Genomic DNA, 18,223 nt, shown 5'->3' on the forward strand with positions numbered 1-18,223 from the left:
TCATAAAAATTTGTGCTATTCATAAGCAAAACCGAGTTTCCGGAATTCGAAGCAAAAGTGTCCGGATTCGAATCAGCTTTTATCAGTGTCGGGATTCGAAGCATAACAAGTCATTTTAATTTTAAAAAGTGATGAAAAATTGTCAGAAAAGATATATTTTGCATGCATTCTCTTAAAACAGACTGTTTATACTACATCCAGATGATATTTCTACATTTTCAACTTGTTACATGATTTTTTTCTAGCAATAACAAAAATGATATGCTACTAAGTGTCCGGAATTAAATTATGACGTTAAGCTGTCTTGGACGCAATTGAAAGACATTTAAAAAAGTTGTATGAAAACAAAAATTTCACATGACATATCAAAAAATTGACGACCCGTTCGAAATTCGATAAAAATATTTTTTGACATGGACTTTTTTCGAATTATGCTCTTTTTAAATGGATTTTTTACTATAAAATGCAACCAGTAAATAGTCTGGTCTGAAAGTTGCAAAGCTAGGAGTAAACAAAAAAAAGTGTAAAGAAAATCATCAAGAAAAGAGGTTGGGATTTATGTTAAAATCGAAAGATGACCATTCTTTAGGACCAAATTCATCAAGAAGCATCCAAACCTGATGAAATTTTGCAGAGATTTGCAACTGATTTTTTGATAAAGTGGACCGCTTTAAGGTTGTGGGCACTTTTGTGACAAATTATTTGAAATTTTTAAATGTAAATTTTTCAAATTAGTCCGCATTTAAATCATTTCGAAACAAGGAATTGGAACACCTTTCTCGATGTGTAGGGTACTATTATAAACAACACAATAAACAAAAGTTGAATTTCATGATGAAAATTACACCAGTTCCTTACATAAAATTGCACATTTTTTGACACAGAATCTGTCACCATTACCAGATTTAACATTACAATATTTTTTTTGTTACCAGATCCAAGCGATAAGTCATCTGCTCTTCCGAAAGTATCTCGTTGGACGAGAAATAAATAGTAAACAAAAAAATGTTTCAGACTTAACGAGAAAGCATGCACAACGTGGTTTAAGTTACACAGATTATTTATTTTCCTAGCAACAACCACACAACACTACCTGCTAGTGGAACCTTGCGTAACTGGTGGACTCATCGTCGCTGCTTGCTGCAGCAGTTGCTGGCTGGCCGAAAGCTGCTGGCTTTGCTGCAGTTGCTGAACCATGTTCCACAGCTGAATCAGGTTCATTCGAGCGGGTACCGCTCCCGCTGCAGGTGCTGACGCAGGAACCTGCTGCAGCAGAAGATGTTGCTGCTCGTTTGCGGAAATTTTCGACATGGCTTCCTGCTGGAACTTGCTGATTTCCGTGACGATTTTTTCCAGCTCGTCCTGGATTTTCTGGTACAGGACCTGGATGGGACTGCAAACTCGCGGTGCTTCGGTGGTCGATGAGTTGGTTGATTCAGTCGTTGGTGGCTCGATGGATTCGGTTGTTGAATAATTTGATGTTTCGTTTGTTGCTTCTTTGGTTGATTCGATTGTTGTCAACTGGGTTGTTGGTGATTCGTCATAAGAAACATTCGTTTTTGGCGTCGTTGAAGGTTTTGCAGTGTAGAGAATTGTCGCTGGATTTGAGTCCAGCGTAACTTCCTCACTTTCATCGGACTCAGCTCGACATGTGGACAGTAGCAATGCCAGCACGATGGTCAAGAATGTAGAACCTAGCAAATGTATAGAAAGTTAGGGAAAAAGCACTAACAAACAGAACACATTACGCAACAACCTCTCATTCCAGCGGCAGTATTTGATCCGGAAAATGTGTTACAGAACTCACCTAGACTAAACCGCGCAAAACGTTTTGAAGTATTTATATAGTGCCTCAGGTCGGTAGAGCTACGATATCTGGTAGACACACCAGGAACGTGTGTTGTGCTTAGTATATTTACGGAAATGTTTGGCGAAACTGATGCACTTTTTTGCGAAGCACTCGTCACATCCACGACAGTGTAATATACGTTACTATGTGGTTTATAAGGGTTTGGCATATTTTATGATTTTTTTCATTATTTTTATATTGAAATTAGTTTAAGTGCCACTACGCTACTTACATATCTGCAAGGCTTCACTAAACTGATTCCAGATATAATATTTCAATCAAGTACAATTGTTAGTACAGAACGTAATTAACGCCTACAAAACAAATGTTCCGAACGGGATTTCCAGTTTAACGACGGAGACGTGTAGTTTATGTGGAGAAATTGCAAAAGATTCAAATGGAAATGAGCTGTGAAGATATATGTGGAGAACGTGTTTGCTGGAATGTGATAAGCTTGGGGTGGAATTTGTTGGGATTTGCTCCACCGAGTGGGCGTTTTTCAACACCCACACAATACGAATGCTATATATATTTAAATATTTGGTTCACATTTCTACAGAAGTGAGATTTTCTTACGTAATAATACAATTCCTCTAAAAAAACATACTCAGTGAGCAAGGTTTAAGCCAAAAACTAGTTTTCAGAGGTTACATTTCAGCCAATAAAAAATCCAAAGCAAATAAATTGACTCTCTTTGTTTGAATGGCTTTATTAACTTTTTGTTAAACACACACACACACATCGACGCAAGGATTTTCCAGATCAAGGACGGGTGAAATGTATTGCCCCGGGGCGACTCAGCAAACTGCAACGGGGCCAAAAAGAAGAGGGGTGGGATGATGTTTGCCCACCCACATCGTCAGATAGGGGGAAAGGTGATGGGAGATACCAGAGCCAGAGAGGAGGACCGTTGATGAAGACACGCTGGAGTGACAATCAGCAAACACTCGACGGCGCTGGTACGCGTGTCGGCAGCGCGCTATCAAGTGTATTAGGTGCACTGGAATGAGACCGTCTAATCGTTGGGAAATTGCTTTTAATACCTACTCTGAGGTACGAGTTGTTCTAATGTAATATTTTCTCGATTCCGAGAAACACATTTGTTTTCAATTCGGGAAAACAAGTGTTTTTAAGAACAAGAAAGATTGAACTTAATCAACCTATATGGTCTCACTCTTTACCAACTATTGGTAATTCGATGTTCTTGGACACAAATTTCATCTAGTTTCTCTTAAAATCCGCAATAAAAAGTAAATATGTAAATATCACTTAAGTGGGCATAACTCAAGACAGAGTTGCCAGATTTACAATGCTTTAGATTCGTTGGAAAGGTTTTTTGATTAACTGACCAACGGTGGTCCGAATGATGGATCTGGACATAGTTTAAATACATTTGAATGAGATCCGGCTACAATAAAGTGCATAAATATCACTTAAGTGGGCATAACTTGAGACAGGGTTGCCAGATTTACAATGTTTTAGATTCGTTGGAAAGGTCTTTTGATTAACTAACCAACGGTGGATGATGGATCTGGATATAGTTTAAAAACATTTGAATGAGATTCGGCTTCAAAAAAGTACATAAATATCACTTAAGTGGGCATTACTCGAGACAGAGTTGCCAGATTTACAATGTTTTGGATTCGTTGGAAAGGTCTTTTGATTACCTAACCAACGGTGGGTCGGATGATGGATCCAGACATAGTTGAAATACATTTGAATGAGATCCAGCTTCAAAAAAGTGCATAAATATCACTTAAGTGATCATAACTCGAGACAGGGTTGCCAAATCTTCAACGTATTGTACTCGTTGAAAAGATATTGTGATTACCTAACCAACGATGTATAACATGAAGATATTTGAATCGATTTCCGGTCACTTATCCAACATCCGGATAAATGCAAAAACACATTTGTATACATAACTTTTGAACTACTAATCAAATCATTATAAAAATCAATAGGTACGCATGCGACCTAAAACCAAATCGAATGCAACTGGTTTGACCAAAATTGGTTCAGCCAGTGCTGAGAAAACTCAGTGAGAATTTTGGTCACATACAAACACACATACATTTGTTCAGTTTTCGATTCTGAGCCGATAGGTCTACATGAAGATGGGTCTACGAGCTTCCTGTGAAAAGTTCATTTTTAGAGCAGGATTATAGCCTTACCTCAGTGAGGAAGGCAAAAAAGTATTTGAATTAAAGAAGGCATAACTTACTACCATTGCTGTCAACAATTTTTTAAGTTTCTATTTATTCGGCTGAAAAAAAAATTAATTATTCAAATTCATTTAAATACTTGATGACGAATGATCGACTTTGGATATCGTCACCATAATGAAGTTCTTTTGAAATGCTTTTATTCATTGAATTCTACTCACTCGTTTGCATGGTAACAATATTTTCGGTAAAAATAAACAGAATGTTTATTTTTATGTAATTCTTTCGCTTAAAATAACGAAAAGAACACAATTTATTAGTTTACTGATGATCAAAATTCAAAATTCCATAATCATTCTGCTTTTCGAAACATTCGGTCTTTTAAGACGTTCTGCCTTCTAAGCAAAAGACAGATTAGTGCGCTGACCACGGGGACGCGCTGTATTGTTTTTGCATGTTCATTTTCATTTCTTTTGTGTTGCTGTTTGTGTGCTTGGGTGAGTGGTTATTATAATTAAATAATGGCATCATTAGTGCGCTGACCACGGGGACGCGCTGTCTTGTTTTTGCATGTTCATTTTCATTTCTTTTGTGTCGCTGGTTGTGTGCTTGGGTGCGTGGTTATTATAATTAAATAATGGGGGGGTCATTGTGCTAATGAATATTGTTGCGTGTCAGTCGAAGTCGTGATTATTCAGGTTAATTTTTTTTGTGTGTGCTTTTGTGTCGCTGTTCGTATGGGGTGAGGGATTATAGTAATTTTACTGTCTGCGTGTTAATTTATCAACTCACTATATGATTAATATAATTGTTTATATTATTCCTCATCCTTTTCCTTTCCTGTAACATACCATCTCCTCATACCATGTATGATCAAGATGTTTAAATTAATGAAACTTTCTAGAACAGCATGGAAACCATCTGGAGTATTTATATTTTAAATTATTGCATTTTTTTACAGCTTCCTGGAATCATCTTGATTTTATTTATTTTATTATATTTATTATATGTATTATATTTGTTTCATTTATTATTTTTACAAAACTACATGCTTATTATATAATACACTAAAGACTCACATTTACACGTACAAACTTCCAAATCATTTAATACATTACGCATTCAACCATTTTCATCGGCCCGATGAAATTCCCCTAACCCCCATTCCAAACCTCCCAAAAATATTCCGTTCACGTTTAAAAGTCGCATGGGTTCCCTGCACTTTTGCCACTAGTGAACAACACAAACATCCCCTCCCAAATCCCCACAGGACTGTATGGGCGTAGCCTTGGAGCACAGTGTGGAAATTTACGTTCTTAGATATTTTTGAATGTACCGGGCAGCAATCAAATTGTCTAAGAATATTGAATTGACCATTGTGGCACCCCCTACAGCGTGGTGCAGACCCGTTATGCTATGCTATGCTGCTATGCTATTCTGCCTTCTAAGCAAAAGACAAAATTCGGCTTTTTGAATTTCAACCTTCCGAGATCCTGACTTTTGAGTTTTGGCCTTTTGAAGCAATCCCATAGAGCTATCTAAGCCCGATCTCACAAACACTAGCTTACCATTTGTTTTTGCTGGCGGGTACAAATTTTAACCTAAAAACCCTTCGTGTACAAACACGCAATACATGTGCACGTAGATAACTCTATAGCGTTATCTAAGCCCGCTCTCACGCACACTTGCACACCATTTGTTTTGCTGGCGGGTACAAAATTTAGCCTCAATCTTTTTCGTGTGCGTATACGCAATACATGCGCACGTTGAAAACTCTATTTTATCTTTGAAAACTTGCATGCAAGTTTATTATGGAAAAAAATATTTTAGAAAAACCGCTGCTTCTCCGCTAAAACTTTACATTTTTTAAAGATAAAGTAAATTTCTTACGAGATTTTAACTTTTTTTCTAATTTTTTAAGAATTCTGATATTTGAAACAACTAGTATCATGTCTTTCTGTTAAAAGTGAAGTACTTAATTTTTTTATGCAATTATGAATTCATATATTTTTAAATGGAGGTTTTAAAATAAATTTTCTATCTTTTCTTTTATCACAAGATTTCAGGAAACTTTATAAATATCAAGTAAAAAAGTTCAACAAAAAAAAATCAAGAAAATTCTAAATAACTTATTTTATATCACATTGTGCAAGTTTTGAAAAACAAATATTGCAATTCAAGAAACTTTTGATTCAATGGGACCATCCATAAACCACGTGGACACTTTTTTTGAAATCTCGGTTCCCCCCTCCCCCTTCTTGGACAATTTCCATACAAATCAAATATTTTTTGTATGGAGCGTGGACAATCACAACGCTTGGACAATGGACAACTTTTACAAAACTTTATTAGGTACATGAAATGAACGCATGGTGGATATGAGCTAGAACGGGCTATTAAATTGATAACCTCAGAAAACACTTTGTTAAAAAAAATCTCGTGTTTACATGAAAATCGATCAAATACAATTCTGTTCATTGCATTGAAATGGTCAAATTACTGTGACTAAAGATTATTTTAAATCGTGGTAACGTTTTGCAGCAGCCAAAAAAAATTACTTGCATTGGTTGAAAGTTGTCGTCTAATTGTTTTTTGGAAAATTAAATATTTTTCTCTTGCAAAGACGATTTTACTGTGAAAACTTTTAACATCGTTCATTTCTGGCATCATAACCCTGATAGCATTTCAGAATAAATAAAAAATTCTGTAAAAAATCTACATTCGAAATGTTTTTTGCAATTCTATTAGGTACCTTACGTTGTAAAATCAAAACATCCTTTTTGATTAGAAATAGAACTTCGCAACCCACATGACATTCACTGAAATGCTACACCAACATGAAAATTATTCGAAACGTGTCCCAAATGGCAAACTTTGAATGGAATAAAAAGCTCACGGTAAAAATATCGTGACGAAAATAGCACCCCGTTATCTGCAGCCGTGAGATAAAAATAACAATTTTATGACCATCCAAGAAAAACTACAGCAGGAAAATTCTCCGAAACACCAATCCTGCAAAAGATGCACAAAAAACTCCCACGACTATTATGTAACAATCACAAGGGATGCAAAAAATCATGAAAAATCAATACTCTGCGCCTGGACGTGGCGAAAAATCCGACTTTTCCACCCATAAAGTAAAAGCTTTCCTTTCACCCAACACCCGCGGCCTCCCCATCAGCGTGGAAAATCATGGCTCGTAAATGACGACGAAATGGATACTGTTCCGACAGCTGTGTGTGTGCGCCCCCAATTTGAGTATGTGTGCATTCTACTGGTTGCCACTGTTGCTGCGTGGGTGTTTGGGCGGAGCCTAAACTTACCACCCAAAAGAGAACGCAGGGTGGGGTGAGATTATATACTTTTGGTCTCATACTCTCCAACGTTGAAAGGTGTTCCTGGGACGATTTGGGTGCTGTTAATTGTTGCAACAATGTTATAGGATTTGTGCCAATTTATGTTACATAAACTTTTTTTTTTCGACCTCTCCGAGTCGAGTGATATCGATTTTCTGTTGCCCCTGGAAAATGAAGAGGTCTTTAGAATAGCGTTGCTGATCATTAGAGTAATTTAGCAGGATTTTTCATCAGGCTTAGTAAGAATAAGCTAAAAACAGTTTTTGCAATTCCGTCGTGAAACTAATAACTTTTCCTGTCATTCTTGAACAACGAAACAGTCTACTTTTCTATACCAAAAATAACAGAATCGAATAGTAACCCTTTTCAATACAAATGCTGCAAAGTTCTACTTTTTAGCACTGAAATGGAAGCTGAAAAGTTGAACTTTTCAGCACTTGTAATACTTTTCAACATTTTTTTTAATTAAACGATTCATTGATATGGAACTCGTTGCAAAACTTGATTTTTTCATCACTCGTCGTATTTATCCAACTCGTTGAACCACGTTGGATAAATGTACGACTCGTTCTGAAAAAATCCTCTATTCTCAACTTGTTGCATAAACTACTATTATAGAAATTATAATAAATATTTTTCGTAAATCTGCTTATCATAAAAAAAACCTTTAGTTTAATTTTTGGCAAAATCAAGATTTCTTCAAAAAATTGATTCATTTTGGCTGCCAAACCGAAAAAACACCAATTGTCTAATATCCCATTCAAATGGGAAATAACTCTGATGAAGATTTGGTGACGGACACCACCGCGGTTTTCTCGGTTAGTTGATTTGGCTAATATGTAGTCGAATCTTCAATTATAGACGGTGATGCACATGCATACTTATTGAATTGAAGAAAAGAGATCCTGTCAATCTAATAAGACCAAATTTAATATTTCATTTCGAAACATTGGAGCCACATTTTAATAAATTTTATTAATATTGGTAAACTAAACATTTAATTAAACACAGGGAAATGCTTTTGTTAACTTTTGCTTCAAAAACAAACTATAATTGTATTTATTAGGATGACGTTATCAAACACAGCTTAAAGGATCTTCCCGCCGTTTGTACAAAAAAAGTTCTAAGTTGAATTCAAATAAATAAACTGAATTGAATTGAAATGAATTAAACAAATGAAAAATATATGTTTCAATAAACGTTCTTTAAATGGTTTGATAATTTTTTCAAAAAGAATCCCCAAAACACATTATTCAAGCACCATCAACAAACAGTTGATTCAAACTCTAAAAATACATTACAGGCTCTATAAATTAATATAAGGTTTCAAAATATTTCAAATTGAAAAATAAACCAGAACTTCACAGTAGATATAAAGTAAATTATACAAATTCCTAAAACTGAATAATTTAATGAAAATTCTAAGGCACAATTTGCACAGAAAAAAATCTCATGGAACAACTCAGTGCGCAGAATCCAGCCTTACCATAAAAATTCGCTTTGAACTTCTTGTCCAGCTTTTAAAGTATACTGTGGCATTATGTTGAATGAAATGTTGTACTCAAGTTTCTTACCATTATGGTTGGACCATTTTTCTATTTTCATTATTTGAATGACATTTGCTTTAAATTGCAAATCTTTAAGATTTCTTATTCATAACACAAAAGCAATGCAATTGAAAAAAAACATTAAAAAAAAACAATAATTAATTCTATAAACTTGCATCAAATGTCCGTTGGTATCAATCTATCTCTTTATGAGCAAAAAAATCTCTTTATGATCTCCCAAAATGTATTATTTTTTATTTAAGGGGAAACGCCATGTATTTCCATAAGGCCCCTAATGTTAGCAAATCAGCACTTTGTCGCAGATTCATAAAAGAAATACTGCCCCTGATCGCATAAATTTCCCATATATGCATTTTCATCCATTTCGACGGTAACATTTCAAAAGGCATCATGTACATTTTGACACTTTCTAGGTTATTGAATATTCTAAAAGTACTCCTAATAATCTACCTCTCCACCAAAAATGATCAAAAGTTACTTCAGTAAAGTCTGTTTCATAATGATTTTAAATAAAGTAACATAAACAAAATCTCTGCCATCAGCAGTTACTGTTTATATAGCCCTGTCAACCTGTCAAACAAAAGACTACATGAACCTCGTGACGAAAAAAAACCACCATGAAAAAGCACCAAGTACATTCGGCGAAGAAAAACGAATCATAACAAAGCGTCCTCCTCAATGACAGCAGGGTGATATAGACGTTGGTGATTTCAAAAGAAGTTATGTTTGTTTTTCTCAAATAAAATTACGGAAATAATGTTTTATTGAATTTGGATGATCAAGTATCAATAGAAGCAAGGTTTTTCATCGTTTGTCATCATTAGAACATCTTATTTTGTTTTTGGATGCTCAACATTCAAATGCGTTTTTATCAAAAAGGATGGTGTGTACATGATGCTTTTTGAAATGTTGGCATCGATTTTAAGTTTTTGATGCAGTTTGGTCAAAATCGTGTGCATTTTCAAAAGAGCCTATAACATCCAGTACTTTGTCAGGAGGAAATCTAGTTTTTTCGCGAAAACTTAACACGTAGCCTTATGTATGGGACAAACTTAAAATGCGTTTTTCTCAGCTTGTTGTTTTTGCATATGAGACATTTATGCGAACATGGACAGAATAGTAGTTGAAATATCTTAGAGAAGAAGCTGCTTCGCTTATCATTTTTCTTCTGCACATCTACTTTCATACAAGTTATCTTTGATGTCTTTTTTAGAAAATCAATTTATATTTACAAAAAATGGTTTCAACTAAGAACTCTAAAAGGAATGCTTCTTGAAACACGAGTCATACTCGTTAACTGTATAATATTATAAAATGTTATGCCTATTTTTTCCTTATTAAAAGATAATGTTGAATGTTTTCCATTAGGCTAAATATCTTAAATAATCAAGTTAGGCATACAAGTTTAGCTGAGATGCAATAATAATAATTTATGTATTTCTTGAAGAATGAAATTGTACTCGATTTTTATTTTAATAAAAAAAATATTTTGCCTAAGACCCATAAGTAATATTAGTATTAATATATTAATATTAGTTAGTATTGGGCCACATTTAAAAAAAAAAGCGGTTTCAATGGCTAATTTTTAAGCTTTCAAATTTTGCAATCATTTCTAGGTTGTTATATAGAACTGAGTATCATAAGTGTGATATTTTTCTGGGGACGGTTTCAACCGGAAGTCCATTTTTGGCTCAAATATGATAAAATACGAAGAAAAAAAAAGATACACAAAGTCATAAAATTTCTGCTCTTTAGGTGCCAATGGTCACAAGCTAAAAAAACTGTCATGATGGTCTTGGGTCATATAGACCCGAAGACCATATCCGGGATAAAAACAAATCTAGTTTACTGAAAAGAATAAAATAATGAATTAAGAGGAAACCTTTCCTCTTTTGACTAACAACATCAATGATCGTACTGCAATCACACAAAACCATACGACTAAAGAAAGCAAATTCAATCAGCTGTCCCAACTCGAACCCATCCAAAAGAACGATGTAATTGAAACGTATTGACTTTGGCGCACTATCAAAACTAATCATTCATTATTGAGATGGTTTCATACTTCATAACCCACTTCCGGTCACCACGTCGCAGCAGCATCGAACCGCGCAGCAATTCAACCCAAGATTGTGATGGAAAAGTCCTTGAAAACTTTTCCTCCCAACAGCGAGAATGACAATTCTGACTCGTTTGGCAAAAGTTCGACAAGCTCAGCTGCTTCCGCTTTTGATGCATTTCTGCAAACTGAAATGTGAAACCATCATTCCGAACCCTGCTTGCAATTTCTCCCTCCAACCAACCAGATTACTTCCAAGCGATTGCAACTTTTCAAGGTTGGCACACTAGCTTTTTATTTTCCCACTCTTTCAGTTTGGCGGTTTAAGTCGAAGCAATCTAGTTTTGCACTTAATTTTAATGTGTCATTTTGTGATTTTTTTTATGCGTCTTTTAAATTTATTATGGTAAGATTTATAATCTGCAAAACAATTTAAGATGAACGAAATTTTTGTACAACCTCACAGGACCAAATTAGTCTAACTGAACTAAGGCGCTTCTATTTTGGACCAACTTTGGCTGAGAGTATCCTGTACGGGTACGACTGTTTGCAGGAGTTTTTCGGTTGGAACAAATCTGAGAAGAAGAAAAACGTCGAACCGGAAGACTCAAAGTGTCTGCAACAGTTTGAATCTTTTGAGGCTCTGGATGAGAGTATTGTGAATCCACAAAAAAATACAGGACAGGACTTGGACGAATCTATTGGTAAAGAATTGGTCGTAGCCAGTATGTCCAACGACAGAACCACTCAAAGTTTAAAACTGTAAGATTTAGTTTGTGCATTTGAAATATTTTTTGTTAAACAATATTTTTTCCCAAAGCAATAGAAAAACATCAAGCATCATCGAAGATATGATAAAATATGACCAAAAACAGGACATTAATTTATCAGCAGACAGTAAAATTGGTCAATCTTCCAAAAATAATATCAAATCTGATGTTAAACTGGAATCATTGTCACCTCAAACGAAACAATCCTCGAATAATTTTCGGTAACTTTTCCACAAAGGCCTAATTAATTCATTCATTTATGATTTTGATTCAAATTTTAGAAAATCATCAAGCATAATTGTAGAAGGTATCAAGTCAGCACTCAAAACCGGTACACCGGTTTCTGACCATTCCTCGGTCGAACAAGCATTTGGTCAATCATCCATCCATTCTGCCGAAATCGATGTTCTGCCGGTCAAATCTTCTCGTGAATTAAGAAGGGCATCAAACGGTTTACGGTAAACAGTTTTATAATAAATGTAGTAAATAGTATAATAGAATTGGAAAAATGTTTAAAATCTATTTTCAAAAGGTTTAAAAAATCGTTTTAAATTGTACATTAAACTTTTACAACCCAACCCTAATTCTAGGTGGGCTTCAATATAATAATATAATTTAAAAAAAAAAATTAATTTTTTTTTAATTTTGACTTGTTTTATGTAACTTTGCCAATTTCTTGAAAAATGACATTATCAGGGGTCATTTTGACTGCATTTTTCACTTTCATCCACTTTATTTCAAGTCAAAACAAGTATGCAGTATTTTGTGGTATGTCCCAAAAAATAAGGTTTTGAATTTCCCGGGAAACGGGAAAAATATTTTTCGAAACCCAGGAATACCCGAAATCCCGGGAAATTTTGGAAACAATCACAACATCTATGTTTTCGCTTTATTTGTTTTATTTTTCATGCTTAAAATCATTAGATCAATACTATTAATTGGTTAAAATCTACACTTCAATCTAAACAAGGGCAGTAGTTTTGATATAGCTTGAAAGAAATTCAAAATGTATTTAATTGTTCCTTTTTGTGCTTTGGATTTTAAATTTGACACAATTTTTTATCCAATGTGATTCAAAATAAATAAGTCTCTTATAAATGAGCAGTTCTCCACGAAATCGTTTTTTTTTTCTTAAATTTTAATTTTTGTATTTTTTAATCCGACTGAAACTTGTTTGGTGCCTTCGATATGCCCAAAAAAGCCATTTTGCATCATTAGTTTGTCCATATAATTTTCCATACAAATTTGGCAGCTGGCCATACAAAAATGATGTATGAAAATTCAAAAATCTGAATATGGACTACACTGGAAAAAATGAAACACTGTAAAAATTTTTTTGGTGATTTTTTATTTAACTTTCTGTCACTAAAACTTGATTTGCAAAAACACACTATTTTTAATTTGTTTTATTTTTTGATATGTTTTAGAGGACATCAAATGCCAACTTTTCAGAAATTTCCAGGTTGTGCAAAAAATCTTTGACCGAGTTATAAATTTTTGAATCAATACTGATTTTTTCAAAAAATCGAAATATTGGTCGCAAAAATTTTTCAACTTCATTTTTCGATGTAAAATCAAATTTGCAATCAAAAAGTACCTAAGTAAAATTTTGATAAAGTGCACCGTTTTCAAGTTAAATAAATTTTTAAGGTGACTTTTTTGAAAATAGTCGCAGTTTTGCATTTTTTTAATTAGTGCACATGTTTGTCCACCTTTGAAAAAATATTTTTGAAAAGCTGTAAAAATTTTCTATATTTTGCATTTTTAAACTTTGTTGATACGACCTTTCGTTGCTGAGATATTGCCATGCAAAGGTTTAAAAACAGGAAAATTGATGTTTTCTAAGTCCCACCCAAACAACACACCATTTTCTAATGTCGATATCTCAGCAAATAATGGTCTGATTTTTAATGTTAAACTATGAAACATTCGTGAAATTTTCCGATCTTTTCAAAAATTTTAAACCAAGACTAACATTTTAAAAGGACGTAATATTGAATGTTTGGCCCTTTTGAAATGTTAGTCTTTGTTTAAAAGAATTGAAAATATTTTTATTAAAATATATATATATATAAATATATAAATATATATATTTTTCATATAAATTCATACAACCATTTAAAAAAGTACCCATGAGTTTGCATCATCAGCTGGCTTTGTTTACTTTTAAACCACGTGGCGCGAAGAATTTGACAAAAGCAATCTCGCTTGGGCAGGTTTTCGCCAAGAAGAAGTAAAAGAAAACTTGCTTCACTTTTTGAAACCCCGTGTCATGTCCGTTCGTCCATGCTAATTTTTCCTCCAAATTTCAGCAATGTGTCAGACGTTATGTCGAGAGATTTAGACCGAACTGGACAAAACAATCTAGTTAAATCGGAAATGCCTACAACCAAAAGAGCCAGCGATACATCCACCAACGAGTTTATTTCATTTGAATCGTCAGGCGAAAGGAAACGCTCATCGAGGGACATGCGGTTAGTATTTTTCTGTGATTTTGTTTTAAGATTTAAAGAAAAAAGTTATTCTGTTTAAAACATCGTTTTTTTTATATTTTTCATTAAAATAAAATTACTTTATTAATAGAAACTTGTAAAATATTCAGAACATCAGAAATTATCATTGTTTGAACAAGTTTATTTCGCAGTGATGGTCCGATCAGCGAAGATGAACTAGTATTGCTAAACGTTGCGAAAAACTGTTGTAATAATGGTCAAAGAGACTCTCATGAGGATTGAATAGGTAGCTATTCAATTCAAATTCTTTTTATATTTTGTTGTAGCTACGAGTTTTATAATTGTTGCAACATGGCTTTGTTGTTGTTTTTTATATTTATTTAAATTTGATTTAAAATTCGAAACTAATGTTCAGATCGCCTTTTAATTTGCATCAACAATTTCTAATTTCAGCACAATGAGTTCAACTTCACTATCAAAAGACTTGTCTTCACATAACAGTAAATTCAAATCATGTCACTCCGGAGGTATTCAACGCATGTCTCTCACAAATAGCAAAGGTAATCTTATAATGTTTTTGATTACTTAATTATACTATTCAAATTTCTGTTATTATTTAGAAAGACCAGTTACGAGTCCAATTTGCAATATTAGAAACAGCTTTTCCTCACCAACCCCCCAAAGACGACACTCGTCCTCAAGTCGCCGTCACTCATCTCCTCATGACCCCAAGGGAACATCGGCCACGACGCCCCACCAGTCCCGCCACCGGCCCCGGTTGACCGCGACCAGATGGGCCATCGCACGGGTGAACGAGTTCGACGATGGGGCGAAAACGTACGAAATTCTTCCGGACGCCCCCAAACTACTGCCGGTGGTTGAGGGCCGCAAGCCACTGGACGTGCTACGGCGGATGCAGAAGCTGCAAAAAACCGAACCGGTTCCGGAACTGACCGCAACGGAAGTTATTTTCGCGACGCTTCCGGGGGGTCACACGATTGCGTACAAAAGTGATGAGGCCACATCGCGGTGATGTTGATTGAGATATATAGATTTAAAAAAAACTCTGGCTGAACTACTTTTTTGAAACATTACAAACGTTGAAGGGGCCAGCTTTACTGTGTATAATTTACTGAAGAGACGATTCGTTGAATCTACAGAATCTAAGAAGCACATGTCAGAATGCGAGATTTTTCAGTGACGTCATGTTTTATTCAAAACAATCGATGTGCCATCCGAGCTTTAATGCTATGAGGTGTTGGCTTTTCATCTGACAGTATTATTGAGATCGTCTTTATAAATAAACATAACAATCACAGAACAACTAAATTTTGCCACGTTTTCATCCAGCAGCTGATTGATTAAGTTAGCTCAACAAAGTGTAACATAATTGCCGTGGCTGGCAATTTTCCTCAGAAAACAAACCATCTATTATCCCATTTCAACCGTTGCTTCTTCACCTTCATACGTAAAAGTTTGTTTCCTTCCAAAAAACGCTCTCAGTTCTCAGCCACCGTACCAAGACGTAGAGGTATCCGGAGGAAAACACTAAAACGGTTCCGGCCACCACCGGCTTCCAGTTTCGGATCCACGGATGGCGCCTACTCAGCAGCACCGTGAACTTGTACTTTGTTTTGACAGTTTTGATTTATTGCTGAAATGTTAATCATCATTCTACGGAGCCGCTGCACGACTGCTCCCGCATCGTTCGACCATCGAACCGGTATTGTCTTGCCGGTGGAGGATCGATCTCCAGAACCTGGCGCCACACCTGCCCCGGCTGAGGAAGACGGGCCTCCCTTAACCCTCTACTGCTTGATTTGATTAGTTTTAACAATTTACTGGTTATCATCAGAAACTTTTTGTTCTTAAACTAGATTTTTTTAATGTTTTTTTTTTAAGTGACCGTCACACTTGAGGGTTAAGAATTGATTGGGTGACTTACGTGGCCGTCTTTTTTTGCAACCATCAAAAACAAACAGTCTTCAACGTCTCGTTGGCCAGACGGGATTGGCCCCTCCGAGGGCTGTCGGCAGCCGGCACGTGGCCGGTGTGGTGTCATTGTCGACGGTCGCGGTCCTCGCGGGAACCGGCGGCAAAACCCAGACGCGCGCCCGGTTGACGCGTCGGACGATGACAGCGAAAAGACGGCCGACTCTTTGTGGCGAAAATGTTTGTCTGCCACGAGCCCGGGGACAGGATTCGGGCAGAGATGACTGTACGGATTTTGGTCGGATACGCAATCCATCAGAGCCTGAGCTGACAGGAGGTTGTCGATGATGATGGTGACTTATGACTAAACTGAAGGATGGTCTGTTTGCAAAAAATATGAAATTGTTTTACTCTGCGAAATTTTTAAAGGAACAATTTCAAGTTATGAGAATGCCAAACTCAAATATTTATCAAAATATAAGCAGGCATATGTTTGTTGATTTGATACCACTAATTTTAACAATTCTAAAATAAAACGAATCATCATTGAATCAGTGGGGCACATGACCTTTCATGGCTAGTTTAATCCTTTTTCTACATCGAAAATTTTCAAAAATTCAGAAGATTTCTGTATCAACCCAATCATGCTGAATATGATTCTAAACGCTATTTTTAATTGATTTCAGCTAATTGCAATAAATTTCCAGTGAAATTTTGAAGTTTTTTAGATTTTTTTTTTATTTTTGATTTTTTGACCTGATTTTGAAGGGGCGATGACAAAAACATTAAAAAATATTCCTTAATCCTAATCTTGACTTTAAAAATTCAAAATTATTTTGATTTAAAAATCACAAAAGTTTCAATTTCTAACATCGAAATTCGAACGAATAGTTTACGAGTTGTCGTGATTTCAATTCATGGGCTAATTAAGTGACAAATAAAACCAGTTTGTTTTTCTAAAACTTACAACTATTAAAATGGAGTGTTTTTTCTCTGATGTCCAAAAATATTATTTTTGCAATTCCGTCGTGAAACTACTTACTTTTCCTGTCATTCTTGAACGACGAAATAGCCTACTATTCTATACCAAAAATAACAGAATCGAATAGCAACACTTTCCAAAATAAATGCTGAAAAGTTCTACTTTTGAGCACTCAAATGGGTGCTGAAAAGTTGAACTTTTCAGCACTTGTTTCAAAAAGTAACACTTTTCAACATTTTTTTGATTTAAACGATTTATTGACAAAAAAAAAAGAAAATTTGACATAAAATTTTACTCAGTGTGTGTTTTTTGGAAATGCAAAAAATGTTGTATTAAACTCGTTGCAAAACTTCATTTTTTCAGCACTCTTCGTATTTATCCAACTCGGTGAACCTCGTTGGATAAATGTACGACTCGTGCTGAAAAAACCCTCTTTTTGCAACTTGTTGCATAAACTACTATTGACGGTTTCCACGCGAAATCGACCACTCAAAATCCGGACCATCTCCGATCTTAATAAAACTTGCTGGATCGTTTGTCCTAATCAAATCAACAACTCCTGTGCACTCAGTTTAGTAATTCACAATGGCATTTGAGTTTTAGGAATTCTTTTAGTTTTAAATTATTGGTAATTACATTTAAATTGATAAAATCATATCTTTCGAAGCAGATATTCAAAAAATCGATCGAAAGTGTGTTTTAACGAAAATCGTGCGCTCTTTTCAATGAAAATATTTCCAAAAGCCGAAACTTTCATTTTCGATCAAAAAACAGCCAAAAATCAAATTTTCTTCGAAAATCAGGCTGAATACACCCTTAGATTCAAATTTCGCCATTACCATTCGAAAGAGCGGACAATTTCCCACTTTTCTTCGATACACCCAGAACTGGGTATCAGCATACGAGAGGATAAAGAGCACGATTCGGTAGTAAAATGGTACTGTGTGCGGACGGAGAGGATAAATCCCGGAATTACCGAGAGTACTTTACTCATGGTTCATCTTCAAAAAAAGTTCATCTATCAAAAAAAAAAAGTACCGGTACCGAGACTCGAACCCAAGACCTTCGGCATATTGAACCGTGCCGATG

General features: G+C 35.1%; 2 protein-coding genes across 3 annotated transcripts; one reads left to right on the forward strand and one right to left on the reverse strand.

The window, feature by feature from the left end:
- Positions 1–1,042: 1,042 nt before the first annotated feature.
- On the reverse strand, positions 1,043–2,203 carry LOC119767423. Of its 2 annotated transcripts, none has more exons than XM_038255985.1 (2): positions 1,808–2,203; positions 1,043–1,694 (listed from the first exon to the last, which is right to left on the reverse strand). In XM_038255985.1, the coding sequence occupies exons 1-2, from the start codon at positions 2,016–2,018 to the stop codon at positions 1,090–1,092; spliced, it is 816 nt and encodes a 271-aa protein (XP_038111913.1). In that variant the 5' UTR covers positions 2,019–2,203; the 3' UTR covers positions 1,043–1,089. The 2 variants fall into 2 exon arrangements, with proteins under 2 accessions (XP_038111913.1, XP_038111915.1); XM_038255987.1 differs by having other exon boundaries at positions 1,757–1,808.
- A 9,186-nt stretch (positions 2,204–11,389) lies between these two features.
- Positions 11,390–15,259, forward strand: LOC119766393. Its single transcript, XM_038250906.1, has 4 exons — positions 11,390–11,403; positions 11,464–11,759; positions 14,776–14,780; positions 14,841–15,259. Exons 1-4 carry the CDS (start codon positions 11,401–11,403, stop codon positions 15,251–15,253), a joined length of 717 nt encoding a protein of 238 aa, XP_038106834.1. The 5' UTR covers positions 11,390–11,400; the 3' UTR covers positions 15,254–15,259.
- Positions 15,260–18,223: the final 2,964 nt, after the last annotated feature.

The sequence above is a fragment of the Culex quinquefasciatus genome, chromosome 2 (genome assembly GCF_015732765.1).
Source record: "Culex quinquefasciatus strain JHB chromosome 2, VPISU_Cqui_1.0_pri_paternal, whole genome shotgun sequence".
Taxonomy (NCBI): domain Eukaryota; kingdom Metazoa; phylum Arthropoda; class Insecta; order Diptera; family Culicidae; genus Culex; species Culex quinquefasciatus.

Coding starts and splice junctions, on each gene's coding strand:
- LOC119767423 (XM_038255985.1), bottom strand. CDS start 2,018: ATGCCAAACCCTTATAAACCACATAGTAACGTATATTACACTGTCGTG. Junction 1,695..1,807: donor TTTTGCGCGGTTTAGTCTAG/GTGAGTTCTGTA, acceptor TACATTTGCTAG/GTTCTACATTCTTGACCATC.